The 16,339-nt window shown below is 34.6% G+C and overlaps 1 protein-coding gene across 2 annotated transcripts; it reads left to right on the plus strand.

Moving 5' to 3' along the window:
* The first annotated feature begins 8,855 nt into the window (after window positions 1-8,855).
* LOC114754667 (110 kDa U5 small nuclear ribonucleoprotein component CLO) lies at window positions 8,856-16,040 on the plus strand. Of its 2 annotated transcripts, none has more exons than XM_028943461.1 (11): window positions 8,856-9,062; window positions 10,746-11,495; window positions 11,908-11,976; window positions 12,066-13,259; window positions 13,370-13,468; window positions 13,557-13,715; window positions 13,955-14,040; window positions 14,126-14,324; window positions 14,688-14,798; window positions 14,934-15,140; window positions 15,673-16,040. In XM_028943461.1, exons 2-11 carry the CDS (start codon window positions 10,752-10,754, stop codon window positions 15,769-15,771), a joined length of 2,967 nt encoding a protein of 988 aa, XP_028799294.1. In that variant the 5' UTR covers window positions 8,856-9,062; window positions 10,746-10,751; the 3' UTR covers window positions 15,772-16,040. The 2 variants fall into 2 exon arrangements, with proteins under 2 accessions (XP_028799294.1, XP_028799293.1); XM_028943460.1 differs by having other exon boundaries at window positions 8,857-9,062; window positions 10,749-11,495.
* The last annotated feature ends 299 nt before the right edge of the window (window positions 16,041-16,339 follow it).

Genomic DNA, 16,339 nt, shown 5'->3' on the forward strand with positions numbered 1-16,339 from the left:
GCAGACAAAAGTCTTCTATGAGTTCAAAAACTCCAGAAATGTCTTTCCAAGTCAAAAAGTTATTATGGTAATTAAATTGATTTTCTTCTTTACCATTAATAAAAATTTGTGATGGTAACAAAGGAGAACTTTTGGGAAGAGAAAAATGATAAGAATGTATTATAGATCTAACTAAAAATAATTAAGGTGCCCAGGATACTATAATTGTAGAATAAGAATTTATTTCAATATAAAGTATACTGATGAAGCACGAAGTACACTCTTCTCTTTTATTTGGCTAGTATTGTGCCACTTGTCAAGTTAAAAATGGAGAGGATTTTGGTGCCACTTGTCAATATAGAAAGAGAGAGGATTTTGACTTTGTAATTCAATTTAGTTTGGAATTAAATAAATCATGATAATTAGTAGAAGAAGCTTTAGGAACTTGACACCTAAGCATGGTAATTAGTGTAAACTTGGAGGGCAAGCGTTTAAGGCATGGCTTATAAATAGCCATCTTCCTCCCACACACACACGTTTTTGGTCAAGAAGGGGGAAATTCTTGCAAAATATTGTCTTGAAATTCAACCAAGGAAAAGCTAGCTACTTTGGAGCACAAGCTTAGATACAAGGTTAGTTTGAGGTTCAACCTTATCTTATGCTATGCTTTTTGAGTTTTATGGTTAGAAAATGTTGGTTTCTCTAAGGGGAGGTGCTGGCTGAATTTAGTCATGAATAAGGAAGGATGATTATGATGTTAAACTTAGATTAAAGTCATTGGTTATAGCTTGATTTAAGTGGTGTTGCATTAAAATGGGAAAAATTGCATAATGTGGAGTTTGAGGGGATTGTTCAGCCAAATCTGGAACAGCACCCTAGGATATGATTTTTTGAGTTTTGATGCTTTCATTAGGTTTAAAATTAAAAAAATTATGTAGGGTAAACCTAAGGGACAAGCTTTGAAGGCATTAGAATCAAAGTTGGAAAGTTAGGATTTTTAATCCTACGTCTTGGCCAAAACAATTTTAAAAGGAAGGAATTTTTTCTTTCATAAATCCAAGCTCATATTTGGATTCTACATGAAAAATTATATAGGATTGGTCTAAAAGAATAATATTAGAACAACTAGAAAGAAAACCCTAAAATCACAAGAAAGGGTTGAAGTTCAAGAAAACAAGTCTTGACTTTTGTGTGATTTCTTGATCCTAGTGAGTTATGTGAATCTTGGGGCTATGTTTAGGACCTTGGAACATCTAAGAGGATGTTTTAATAATGTTGACAGAAAGCCCTCATGGTTGGGAAGCCAGGGGAATCAAAGGAAAAGTAAGAGGAAAGCTTATGATACAAGGTAGTAAACGTACCTATCTTATGTGTTTGATGTTTATTGTAATATCCTAAATTTTACTATAGGATTTATAAAAAAAAGATGTTAGCAAAAAAAATAAAAATGAAAAAATGAAAAAAATAAAAAATAATATTTATTGTTATAATAAAATAATAATATTTTAGTTAACCAAAAAAAAAGGAAAGAGTCAACTTTCCATCGAAATTAACCAAAAAAAGAAAAAGAGTCAACTCCCAATTTGGTGGAAAGTTGAGAGTTGTGGCAGGATTCATTAGCGGGCAGCCCCCCTGATAAATATGTGGGGGTATTAAATATACCTTTTACAGTTCAATTCTTCCCATCAAGCGTAAGAGGGGAAGAGAGAAAGAGAGATAGAGTGCGAGAAAGAGAGCTGAGAGCATATCTACTGTTATTGTGAAGGAGAGGGCAAGATTTGAAAATATTTTAGGTACATAAAAATTACTTCTTTTTATCAAATTTTTTCATAAATATTTCATATATATTTTACGCTTCTTAATAGTAGTATTCCTATAGTAATTAGAGAAAATCTTAAGACCTATATATAGGATAAGTTTTGAGTTTTGCTAATAGATGACTATAGAAATTTAGAGATAAATGAGTATTTAATTTTAATCTTTTTAGATTTGCTCATTTGTTAGTTTTTAGTATTTAAATTAATTTGTTTAGTTGAAAAATATGTTATATATGACATATACAACAGATGCTTCACTTAAAGGTTTAGTGTGTGTCTTGATATAGGAAGATAAGGTGGTTGCCTATGCATCCGGGTAATTAAGACCACATGAGAAGATTTATCCTATACATGACCTGAAATTAGCTGCGATAGTTTTTGCATTGAAGATCTGGAGGCACTACTTATATAGATCACAGTTTGAAGTCTTCAGCGATCACAAGAGCCCGACGTATTTAGTATATTAGAAGGAGCTAAATAATAGACAACACCGGTGTCAAGGATTATGATTTTGAGCTCAAATATCATTTAGGTAAAGCCAACGTGATTACAGACGCTTTGAGTAGGAAAACAGTGCATGTGTCTTACATGAGTTTGGAGGAACGCTATTGCTTAGAGAGAATGAGAGACCTCATAGTGGTGCATAAGGCTCTAGCCATTCTACAATTAATTTTGGGTGATTATAAGTTCTTTCAAGACTTGAAGGCCGCAAGATGGAAAATGACTGGTTATTGAGCATTCGAGAGGAAGTGGAGACCTATGATGTGCCTAGTTATGAAATTAGCGAAGAAGGAATCCTGAGATACAAGAAAAGGATTAACGTCCCTGATAATAAGGAAATCAAAAAGACTATTCTAGAAGAGGTGCATCGAAGTAATTACACAATGCACCTAGGGATAACCAAGATGTACCAAGACTTGAAAAAGAACTACTAGTGGCTAAAAATGAAAAGGAATGTCATGGATTTTGTATTAAAGTGTTTGACATGTCAAAAGGTCAAGATAGAACATTAGAGACCTCTATGACTATTAAAGAATCTCGTTATTCCCTAATGGAAATAGGATAATATTTTCATGGACTTCATTACTAGTATGCCAAGAACCTCGGCTGGCTATGATGCGATATGGGTAATTGTGGACAGATTGACTAAGTCAGCATACTTCCTACCTATCAAAAGTACTTACTCCTTGGAACAATTGACAAAGCTCTATATAGATGAGATTATTCGACTTCATGGAGTGTCGGAGTCTATCATTTCAGATAGGGACCTGAGGTTTACATCAAACTTCTGGTGGTTATTACATGAAGCCATAGGCACTAAACTCAAGTTCAGTACTGCTTATCATCCTCAGACTGATAGATAGAGACCAAAAGGACTATTTAGACTCTCAAGGACATGTTGAGGGCTTATGCTATAGAGTTAAAAGGCAGTTGGGGCACTCACTTGTCATTAGTTGAGTTTGCCTATAACAATAGCTATTACTCCAGTATTCAGATGACACCATATGAGCCTTTATATGAAGGAAGTGTAGATCTCCACTTTGTTGGACTAAATAAAGTAAAAGAACAATTATTGGCCCAGATTTATTAGACATCACAACCAAAAAGATTGAGTTGATCAAGTAGAAGTTATTGATGGCCCAAAGTCGATAGAAAAGTTATGCTGATCGTCAGAGGAGACCTTTAGAATTTGAAGTGGGTGATCATGTATTTCTAAAAGCTTCACCTATCACAGGTGTTGGCAAGTCCATTAAGGCTAAGAAGCTTACACCCTGATTCATGGGCCCTTATAAGATTATAGAACAAATTGGACCTATTGCATACAAGATTGCACTGCCACCACATCTCTCTAGTTTACACGATGTGTTCCACGTGTTACAGTTGAAGAAATATTATTTGGATTCGTCTCACGTTATTAAGCTCGAAGAGATTGAGTTGCGAGAAAATTTAACCTATCTAGCTGAACCAGAGTGAATTTTAGATGTTAAGGACAAACAATTAAGGAACAAGACTATCCACCTTGTGAAGGTCTTTTGGAAGGGCAAGATTCTCGTTGATGCTACTCAGGAGACTGAGGAACAAATGCGTTGCGAGTACCCTTACTTGTTTTCTTAGTAAGCACCTTGAGTTGCTCTTGTTTTTAATTTTTGTATGTGGTTGTTTGAATTTTGAGGACAAAATTCTAATTAGGTAGGAAAAGTTGTAATATCCTAAATTTTATTATAGGATTTATGGGAAAAAATGCTAAAAAAATATAAAAATATAGATAAAAAATATTTTATCATTATAATAAAATAATAATATTTTAATTAACCAACCAAAAAAAAAGAGCAAGAGTCAAATTTCCACTGAAAATTCGTTGGAAAGTTGGGAGTTGAGGGAGGATTTATTGGGGGAAGCTCCCCCCAATAAATGTGTGAGGGTGTTAAATATACCGTCCACAATCCAATTCTTCCCATCAGGCGTAAGAGGGAAAGAGAGAAGGAGAGATACAGTGCGAGAAAGAGAGTAGAGAGCATATCGACGTTTATTATGAAGGAAATGGCAAGTTTTGAAGATATTTCAAGTACATAAAATTACTTTTTTTATCAAACTTTTTCATCAATATTTCCTATATACTTTACGCTTCTTAATATTAGTATTACTATAGTAATTAAAGTAAATCTTAATACTTATATATAAGATAAGTTTTGAGTTTTGGTAATAGACGACTATAGAAATTCAGAGATAAATGAGTAGTTACTTTTAATTGGTTTAGATTGCTCATTTGTTGGTTTTTAGTATTTAAATTAATTTGTTTAGTTGAAAAATCTGTTATATATGACATATATCATAGTTTTACCAATTAAATTTAAGTTAAATAATTTATTTAGGTTGTTTGACATCTTATTGAGATTTTAATCAGTTTAATTTTATTTATTGGTTGACTAGAGGTTTTAAAATAATTATTTTAGCTATTATGGATATATATATATATATGGTAGTTATACCATTAAAATTTTGATTAGATTATTTATTTATAAATATTTGAAGTATTATTAAATTTTTGATAGGTTGGTTTTGAGGTTTAAACTTAAAATGAGTTTTTTTCAGAATTTAAAATATAATAATTCTATATTTTGAAATTTTGGAAAATTCTTTTTGTTAGAGTAAATAATTTGGAGGATGTAAATAAATATTTTGGCTTGTTAGACAATTATAAGTTGATTTTGAAATACTTAATTTTGGGTTATAAGAGTTGCAGGAATTTAGGATAAAAATTAAATTAAATTAAAAATTTAAATTTATAGAAGCTTAATTAATTAATTCATTAGCTTATATTAATATATGGTTATATCGATTATGTAGATTAATTATTGGTTGATCAAAGGATTGATATTGTGGTAATCCTTTCTATTGTTTTGGCACGAGGTAACCACTTTCCACTTGTTATATGTGCTAATATGTTGTTTGTGAGCATTTTACTATTTTAGAATAATGATATGTTATTTAGAACTTGAGTAGATATGTTATGCCGTTTGAGTTATAAAAATTGTCTTGTGAGATTTTTGGAATTGTGATTGAAAAGTTTGGAAAGATATATTATTTATATCTTATGAATTATATTGAGAAAAGATTGAGACATTTTTTGTTATATTGTGAATGATTGATTATTATTTGGATTTTGGATTGAGCCCTATTCTACCACGTGGTAGGGCCACCATTGGTGCACATTAGTTGGCTTTCTTCATCCTTAGAGTGAGGGATAGACCTTTGTGACTTCTTATTTCTCCCAAAATGTGAGATAGGCATATATGTCTGATTGATTTCTTATAGTGAGAACTAGACTTATGTGGCTTATATGTTAGCTCCATAATGAGGACTTGGGTGATCGATATTATCTAAATATACATATTTTATATTTTCATTGATATATCTATATTTCTTGAGATTTAATAATTGTCCCACTTGACACTTCACGAGCACATGTTAGTATGTATGATGAGTTGGAAAACTGGTTACTGAGACATTTGTCTCACCTCGTGGTTTCTACTATCTTCAGGTAATAGTTCAAGTGGTGGTCCTTGAGGGAAGGCTTCGAAGGCATAGTGTGCTGTTATAGCTTGTATAGCCTTCCAGCTTTTGTTCTATGTGTTGATTTGTTATATATTGCCACATAGGACTCATCTACTCTGAGGTTGTAAATTAATACTTATAAGTACTATTATCTGATATAAGAGGGTCGTTAGAAGGCCAGATACCTCTAAGACTCTACATGTGACACTCTCTTAAGGTGTTGACTTTTGACTAATGGACTTCATAGTTTATATTAAAATGACTTATCAGTTCTTATATTTGAAAGTATGAGTTTGATTTGGGCTAATGGTTGAATGATATTTCTGGACTTTGAAAGCCTAAAGTCTAAGTTAATGATTGATATTACTCATAATATTAGTTTATTTCTTTTAACCATGATAGTAATTTTATAATTTTAAGGTTTCTTCTTTTCTATCATGAATAATATTTTGAATAAATTATTTTATTTAATCTAAATGGGTTTTGAAAGAATAGTTGTCACATTGTATGTTTGAGTATTCAGCTTAAATGTATTCAAGATAGAGATCAAATTAAAAGTGATTCCAATCCTATCTTTGTTAGATTAAGTTTCAATGATACATCTTCATTGGCTTATTTCAATAGATTGGAAATCTGTCCAAAGCCATGTTTGACTCTCCCTATTTGATTTCTATTTAATTGCCTCATTAGATTTGAAAAATACTCAAAATTATTTTATAAGAGTGTCTTGTCAAGAGAAAAGTAGTTTTAGATTATACTAAAACACTACACGATACCAGAAAACCAAGAACAAGAATAAGAAGAGAAAAGTTCTTTGTCACACATCATAAAATTGAGCCGACTATTATATATACAAGTTTCAATAGGAAGAATCATTTATTACTCTTATCTACTTTAGACACAAGCTGCAATGGAAACTTCGCTTGATGTCTAACACACAAATTTAAAGATGGATCATAAATAGAAGATCGCACTAAGTTAATAAGAAGAGATTTTTTAAGAAGAGAACAAGAAGCAATCTACAAGAAAATTATAGAAAGAACATTCTTTATAACATTCTCTAAGAAAAATTATTAAGTTTTAGTGATTAGCATTTACTCTGTTTGAGAGAGAGAAAGAAAAACTCACTCCATTGTAAGAGTCATGAGATTTTAAGTGGAATATACTCTTAATAGTCGTAAGGGAGAGTGATTGCCTTTGGAATTGAAAATTTGCCTCTGGTATAAAGGTGGTCAATGTATTACGGTACCGAGAGCTCACTAAATCCATGGATATAGTGAAACTCTCAGATGGAGCTTGAGGATTGAACATAGGTTAGGCTTTGACTGAATCGATATAAATCTATATATGTATTATTTTCTCCTACTCTTCCTTCAAACGATAGGTGATATCTTCTCCAATATAATCTGATTTTATTGATTGAGTTTGATTACTTTAGTAATCGGAAAATTTTTATTAACACCCAATTTACCCCTCCTCTTAGGTATTCATCCTTACTAACATTACTAATATCGGCATCAATATTTGAAATTTTGCTTCTTGCTAAATTGAATTTTCAGCAAAATCTTATGGCAATCAGAAACTTTGTGTCGCCCTTTATATTGTTTCTCTAACCCCTACCAAAGTAAACAAGACTTTTCTCACCATTTTTTTATAGCGCTTCGAAACTGCCACTAGTGTCAGCCTCGAGTCCCCATCTAGTAGTTCCATTGGCATTGGTTTGAATATGTGCGTAGAACCGCTAGCAAATCAATTGTCACGGTCAATTTTATAGTGGCTTGTTAAACCACTATAAATGCGGTCGGTAGTGATCAACTTCTGCAAATAATACAAAATAATTAATACAAATTCATGTTTTTTTTTTTGTATTGTCTTTTCATTTACATCAAAATAAAACAAAAATGAAAAGTGTATAAGTTGCCACAAAATACTAAATGAAAAAGAGATTTTTGAAAATAAAATGATGACGTAAAATTTATTTATCATCATCATTATAAAAAATTATTATGTTTATAATTGTTTCTTTGCATTTATATATAGTCTGTAATATAGTTATTTTTTATTTTATTGAGATTCACATAACAAAATTATTATGATCATACTCTTCTCCTTACATCTATGTATGATTGTTTACATAATATTATAACTTAGAAAAAATCCCAATTAAATCTGACTGAAACACCTACATTTAAATTTATACGTATACTTTTAACAAATTCTTAATAATGACACAAGGCCAAATTAAGGATTATTGAATATTATTAAATTATCAGAATGACCCTTTTTAATTAAAAAATTGATGATTATTTTAGCCATCTCAAATGGTTCCTAATCTCTTATGATTATTCTTTGAGAGTAAAAAAGCATGTACGCTAGGCTTCATTGAAGGGGTCGCATCCATTTTATTGAGTGTGAAGACCTTCGGTGCTCCTCGAAAGAATTTTGGAAAGGAAAGCTGTTCGTTTTGATCAGGATGCTGGTAGATCAAATGCTGATGTTATGTTCTGCTTTTCTCTGCTTGCTTCGCTTAGTTGTTTTCTTTTGGTAGTTTTCTGATTTTTTGTGGACCTTTTAATACTTGCTTTTGAAATGGAGCATCTTTTCATTGGCCCAAAAAAAAAGAGGGAATATATAACTAAAACCTTGAAAATTATTTTAATAATACATTCTATATTACAATATAAGTAGCCTTTAAATATACACTTTTTATTTTGCTTATTTCTTGTTAGATGTCATCTAAACATATTTATATTAGTGGTGATTAAATTTAATATAGAGATTATGAACATATTTTGTGCAACTATCCTTTTCATTTTTGTTTTTTTCTTTTTGGTTGCCTTTTTTGATAAAGCTGATGCTGCTGCGAAAAACCTTGCGAGTTTTAGACGCTTCTGACTGGAGACACGTAGTGAATAGAAAACGGCGTCGTCAAGCAGCAGACAGCAGCAAAGGGAACTAACGAAGGGGAGAAGCCGAGCCCGAACCCCTCCATTTGAATCACACCCAGTCGCGTACCCGCCTCACTGTCACTGGTCACTTGTCTGGCGCGAAGAAGCCCTAGTACGAAGCAGCGGCCTCCCTCTCCTTCAAATCCCTAGCTTATCGCTACTCTCCCGGAGTTGCTCACGGCCTTATTTCGACGTCGCCCACCCCGCCCCTCGACGTCGCCTTCGTGTTCTTCTTCTTTGTCAGCTAAGCTATTTCCTATTGGTACAAACAAAATCATCCTACTCCTTCTCTACGTGTTTTCGTTGGAATAAAAATATATTTCAGTGTTGGTTTTTTTTTCCAATTGCTGTCATTTTTCTGTTTGCATAATGCCTTCTCTCTCTTCATTTCTCGGGGTTCTTCTTTTGGCCGATATTATGTGGGTTTGGGGATTTTCATTTGTTTACCTCGTCTTCTGATATGGCTAAGATTTTGTTTCGGATGGCTTTGGTGTATTTCTGACGTTATAATGTTAATATGCGGTGATGTTTGTGACGAAATCTTGGAGAAAGCATATTGGGACCCTTTTTAGGTGTAACATCAAATCTTGATTATATTATTTGCACTTAGCTTTGATTTTCCCACATTTTTTTTCATCACTTTGAAAACCGCACTTTGACAGGGGCAGGAAATATGGCTGGCGTTGCCATCAGGCATCGGATACTGAGATGGGAGGCCTTGATGCAGCCTAATGATGTCATGTTTATGTATGATAAATCTGCTAGAAATTATTTAATGACATGAGGGGTGTGTTTGGCTCAAACCCCCCCGGGGCAGCCGGGGGCGAGGGGTTTCATGGAGGGGAGGGGGGGGAGGGATTGTAATGTTATCTTGCTTGGATTGATGAGAGGAGAAGGGGGGGGGGGTTTATGATCTGATATATGATCTGACAAGTGTAGGATATTGAAAGCTAATTGTAGACAAATTAGTCAGAGCAAGCTAAAATATTACCTTAAAAAATTTTCCTTCCTCTACTAAAAATTTTAGCAACCCAGACAAGGGGGAGGGGAGAAAAATCCCTTCTACCCTCTCCCCCTCCTCTCACCTCATACCAAACGAGCCCTTAATAACTAGGCCAGTGATTTATTGGCTTCATACATGTAAGTGTTTAAATAGTGAAGTTAAGACAAGATAATTTTGCAATGGATTATATGCTGTTTCATGCGCCCATAGCAATCTCTAAATTTTGAGCTATTTTATGAGAAGCTTTGCCTGCTTTTCAATTAGTAATGGCGGTTGAATGAACCAGGGTTTGATATCTCGTACCTCATGTTTGATCGAACTAGAACAGGGCTCCCTTTTACCTCTTTACCTTCATATGAAGATTTTCCCATAAATTATTACAAGAAAACAACTCTTTACTGTGTCATAGCTTTTTCAATAATTCTCTTAGTACCTTTGGTCCTTAATATAAGAGTTAGATAACTAATTTGTGAATATTAAGGAAATTTGTTAAGTTAGTTATTTGTAGTAGATGGATGTTATTTTCCTTTAAATATCCTTGTTAATTATGTGCATTGGAACTACCTCTTGATGGAAACTCCTTAACATGTGTAATTAATAGAGACTACTTGGGGGCAAAATAAATAAATATTGGAGACAAATTAACTTGAGGTTTTATATTTAGGATCGAATTAAATCTCCAACTAGCTCTTATATTAATGACTAGAGGTAGTATTTTATAAAATAATTCTATTATGAAATAGCCTGTAGCCTCATGTTTGGGTTAATGTTACTAATTTTTATAAATAATCCATTTCTTTATATGCATATATATATATATTGACATTTAAGCTTTGCATAATTCATTTAGATGAGATATAAATGAAATTATTTATTCTATCAATAAATTGCTAATACTGCTTGGTGCATTGATTGATTGTGGTTCCATCGCATTTTTGATAGTAGAAGATGGACGACAGCTTGTATGATGAGTTTGGGAACTATATTGGACCAGAGATTGAGTCAGACCAAGAAAGTGACAGAGAGGACGAAGATGAAGAGCTTCCAGACAGACCCCCTGAGGATGAGGCAGCATCTGACGGTGAGGATACACCTGGTGCTACTGATGGCTGGATGACCACCTCCAATGATGTTGATATGGATAATCAGGTTGTTCTTGCTGAGGACAAGAAGTACTATCCCACTGCAGAAGAGGTTTATGGAGAAGATGTTGAAACTTTGGTTATGGATGAGGACGAGCAGCCTCTTGAGCAACCAATTATCAAGCCTGTCAGGAATATTAAGTTTGAGGTTGGAGTTAAGGATTCGTCTACCTATGTTTCTTCTCAGTTCCTTCTTGGCCTCATGTCTAATCCTACACTTGTTAGGAATGTTGCACTTGTGGGACACTTGCAACATGGGAAGACTGTATTTATGGATATGTTGGTGGAGCAGACCCATCATATGTCTACCTTTGATCCTCATAGAGAGAAACACATGAGGTATACAGACACTAGGATTGATGAACAAGAGAGGAAGATATCAATCAAAGCTGTCCCTATGTCTCTTGTACTGGAGGATAGCAATGCAAAATCATATTTGTGTAACATTATGGACACCCCTGGTCATGTTAATTTCTCTGATGAAATGACTGCCGCCCTAAGGCTTGCAGATGGTGCGGTGTTGATTGTGGATGCTGCTGAAGGAGTAATGGTAATTGTTTTAATTGATTGACTGAGTTGGCTACTGAAAACTTGTTATGCTTTAACATGTTAACAGATAACTGTTTTAGGTTAGGCTATGTTGAATATGGTTAAATGCCTGGCTGAGGAAATCCTGATGCAGAAAGAATTATTGCTTTTCTGAATCTGCTAAGAATTATTGCTTTACTGAATCTGCTCTAACTTTCCTGAATTAATTGCCCCATCAGCTATTGGTTTCCTATTCACATGAGAGTTTTAAAAAATATGGTTGTGGTCTATTAGACTGACTTACCCCCCCCCCCCCGGGGGAGGGTTCTTACTTGTTCAAGTTGTCCTTTAGACTAGTAAAGCTATCTCCTGTGTGGTTTTATGTCAGTTGGCATAATGGAATTTAGGAATATGGGTTTCTGTTGTAAATGTAGGTAAACACAGAAAGGGCCATACGTCATGCCATCCAAGAGCGCCTGCCCATTGTTGTTGTCATCAATAAGGTAAACTATTCTTTATTAAACATCAGTCGCAGATTTTAAGTGTTATTCTAAGGTTTCCTATCTTTCTAATTTGTTATTTGTCTTTTTAGGTTGACAGGCTAATAACAGAACTTAAATTGCCCCCAAAAGATGCTTACCATAAACTGAGGCATACTCTGGAAGTGATCAATAACCACATATCTGCTTCTTCTTCAACTGCTGGCAATGTACAAGTTATAGATCCAGCTGCTGGAAATGTTTGTTTTGCAAGTGCTACTGCTGGATGGTCTTTTACTCTACAATCATTTGCTAAACTATACGGGAAGCTGCATGGAATTCCTCTGGATGCTAATAAATTTGCTTCTCGTCTTTGGGGAGATTTTTATTATCATCCAGATATCAGGACTTTCAAAAAGAAACCCCCTGCTAGTGGAGGGGAACGATCTTTTGTAGAGTTCGTGCTAGAACCCCTTTACAAGATATATAGCCAGGTGATTGGAGAACATAAAAAGAGTGTGGAGACAACTCTTGCAGAACTTGGAGTTACTCTAAGCAATGCAGCCTATAGATTAAATGTCAGACCTTTGCTGAGGCTGGCCTGTAGTTCAGTTTTTGGTCCAGCCACTGGTTTTACTGATATGCTTGTTCAGCATATACCTTCACCAAAAGAGGCTGCTATTAGGAAAGTTGATCATATATATACTGGGCCAAAAGACTCTACCATTTACAGAGCCATGTCACAGTGTGATCCTTCTGGGCCACTTATGGTTAATGTGACCAAACTGTATCCAAAGTCTGATTGTAGTGTGTTTGATGCCTTTGGTAGAGTTTATAGTGGCAAGATACAAACAGGGCAGAGTTTACGTGTTCTAGGAGAAGGCTACTCGCCAGAAGATGAGGAGGACATGACTGTTAAAGAAGTAACAAAGTTATGGGTATATCAAGCTCGAGATAGGATGCCAATAGCTGAGGCTCCTCCTGGTTCCTGGGTTCTTATTGAAGGTGTGGATGCTTCGATCATGAAAACTGCCACTCTTTGTAACGTTGATTATGATGAAGATGTATATATATTCAGACCACTTCAGTTCAATACTCTGTCAGTGGTGAAAACAGCTACTGAGCCGTTAAATCCAAGTGAATTGCCAAAAATGGTGGAGGGCCTGAGAAAAATCAGTAAGAGTTACCCCTTGGCAGTTACTAAAGTTGAGGAGTCTGGGGAGCACACTGTTTTAGGGACTGGTGAACTCTACTTGGATTCAATTATGAAGGACCTGAGAGAGCTGTATTCTGAAGTTGAAGTCAAGGTCACTTGCATATCCGTTTTCAATTTCCTTATTGTTCTTCATATTGACTCAAGAATTTATTTTTAGAGCTGTTATTTTTGTTGAAGTGTGTTCTATAATTGACTATTTAGGTTGCTGATCCTGTCGTCTCATTCTGTGAAACTGTCGTTGAATCTTCATCAATGAAATGTTTTGCTGAAACTCCCAACAAGAAGAATAAAATAACTATGGTAGGAAGCTACCTGAATTTGATGTTGGTTTTGATCAAACATGCTATATTGCTTGACTTTGCTCAAGCTAACTTCAATCATTCTTTAGATCGCAGAGCCCTTGGAAAGAGGTCTTGCTGAGGACATAGAGAATGGCGTTGTTAGTACTGATTGGAATAGAAAGAAACTAGGTGAATTTTTCCAGACAAAGTATGACTGGGATCTTCTCGCTGCACGGTCAATATGGGCATTTGGCCCTGACAAGCAGGTAAAATTTCTGTGTCTGTCTGCGTGCTGCGATGCTTGTGCATTTGTGGGGCACATGCATGTGGATGTATAGGTACAGAGATAAATGCTTTGTATGGATAATGTAGGACTGCATTTTGTATGTCTCTTTTATGTTTGATCCCTGTTTACTGTCTTGTTTATATTTATTACTGCACAATTAGATGTAATTTTTTATGATGTCCCTAAACTTTTGCGGTAACATGCATGAATATCTTCCAGGGTCCCAATATTCTCTTAGATGACACCCTTCCTACCGAAGTTGACAAGAACCTACTAAATGCTGTGAAGGATTCCATTGTTCAAGGGTATGCATAATGGTGTGATATTTAACTAATCATTGATCCATTAGTCGCACATTGATTATGAAGTTTTATATTATTTCTTTTACAGATTTCAGTGGGGTGCACGAGAGGGACCTTTGTGTGATGAGCCCATCAGAAATGTCAAGTTTAAGATAGTTGATGCAAGGATTGCCCCTGAACCTCTTCATCGTGGATCTGGCCAGATCATTCCAACAGCAAGACGAGTGGCCTATTCATCTTTCCTCATGGCTACACCTCGGCTTATGGAACCTGTATATTATGTGGAGGTAAATGCTTGTCATTTCGATTGAGCTATTATAAAAGTTTAAAGAAAAATGGAACTTGTATATTTTCAGGATCGGATGATTGAATCCCCATGCCATTGGGAGCTTGGTGCACATCTCTTTGGTTTAAATGATTGTCTGATTCAAAATTTCTGTCCGCAAAGCCTAAAAATATGATCATAATTGTATAAGACACACGATAAGACAAGAATAATATTTCATGGAAGGAGATACAACAATTTCTGTGCTTGTCACTGATTAATAATTGTTCTGGAGAACAATATATGTTGAGATATGATTCCTTATGTGGGAAGTTGAAACTTGTATGATCGCATGCTAAAGTTATTCTTCTCACTGTTTCTTCAGATCCAAACACCAATAGACTGTGTTTCTGCAATCTACACTGTGCTATCTCGCAGACGTGGGCATGTCACAGCTGATGTTCCTCAGCCAGGCACCCCAGCTTATATTGTCAAGGTTGGTGGCAAGTTTTTGTGCACAATCTGTGTAGAAATTGCTTATTTAGGACTACCATGTGGTTGTGGATGTGCTGAATCTTGCATCATGCATCTGAAACCTGGATTATTGACTTCTTCCCACCTTTTATCTCAGGCATTTCTCCCCGTCATAGAGTCCTTCGGATTTGAGACAGATTTGAGATACCACACGCAAGGTCAAGCATTTTGCCTCTCAGTATTTGATCATTGGGCTATTGTTCCTGGAGACCCGCTGGACAAGAGCATTGTTCTTCGTCCACTTGAACCAGCACCAATTCAGCACCTTGCGCGTGAGTTTATGGTAAAAACAAGGCGTAGAAAGGTATAGTACTTCTATCCTTCATTGCATTGTTCACTAGCAGTTTCTTTATATTGTTGGTTGCATGCATTCTTGTCCTGCCTTTTTATGAATTACCTTATCTTCCTGAAGGGAAATAGTTGCAGGATTCTGCTCTGTTTATTTTTGTTTCTCTCATAATCTGTTTTGATGAATGTGATTTAAATTTCAGCTGACCAAGTGTTAGCAAAGGCAAATAAACTGATATATTATTTCGTATTCCCATAAAGCATGAAAACAGTGTTTAACCAATGGGTTTTTTTTTTTTTTTTTCCCTGCAAAAGATTGCGAACATGGATGCTTAGGATCGCATGACAATTTGGTAACAACTAATAAGTATGAAATATTGGTTTGATGAATTCCTACGAATAAGAAGGGAAAATTTTTCGATTACAAGATAAAGCTATGCAGTGTTATGTTTATAGACAAAACATGAAGGAATGTTATAAATTATTCAAGTGTGAAATATTGGATAAGGAATGTCTATTAACATATGTTGTTGCATTCAATCTGCCAGGGAATGAGTGAGGATGTTAGCATCAGCAAATTCTTTGATGAAGCTATGATGGTTGAACTGGCTCAGCAGGCTGCAGATCTTCATCAACAAATGATATGATTCTTCAAATTTTGAAGTTCTGTAGCGTCTGATTATTTTAGTTCTGAATTTGGCATAGCTATATAAGTCCTCCCTAGTCAGTTCATATGCCACCGTAGTGTTTACATTTATGTTCTTCCCGCCCGAAAAAATGAAGTTTATAGTCATTTTGTATTCGAACTTCAAGATAAGAGGGGGGTGGCGGGGATAATGTAATATATTTTCGTTTTGTTCCCGACTGTGAAATGGCGAGTGATTGTTCAACGGGAGATCCATTTTATTCATTTTCATTCTGATACATAGCAGCCCCAGTAATTTAGGAAGAAATTTTTTGTTATTTGATCGTGATACTATCAATTTATTCTATATTTCAAATTGTTTTGTGCTGTGATTTTTTCAAGGGCTCGTTTGAAATCACAATTAAAAACATTTGTAAACATGTTTCACATGGCATGAAATAAAATTCTTTTCATATATTTATCTTATATTTTTTAAATTATGTTTGAAGAGTTACTTATAAATTACTTCAAACTGATCCTAAATAGAAGATGATATTCTCAGAAGTCCATATAGAATTACTCCAAATTAA

Source organism: Neltuma alba, unplaced genomic scaffold (assembly GCF_004799145.2).
Source record: "Neltuma alba isolate B1F8T4 unplaced genomic scaffold, ASM479914v2 tig00010174_pilon, whole genome shotgun sequence".
In the NCBI taxonomy this organism is placed as follows: Eukaryota; Viridiplantae; Streptophyta; class Magnoliopsida; order Fabales; family Fabaceae; genus Neltuma; species Neltuma alba.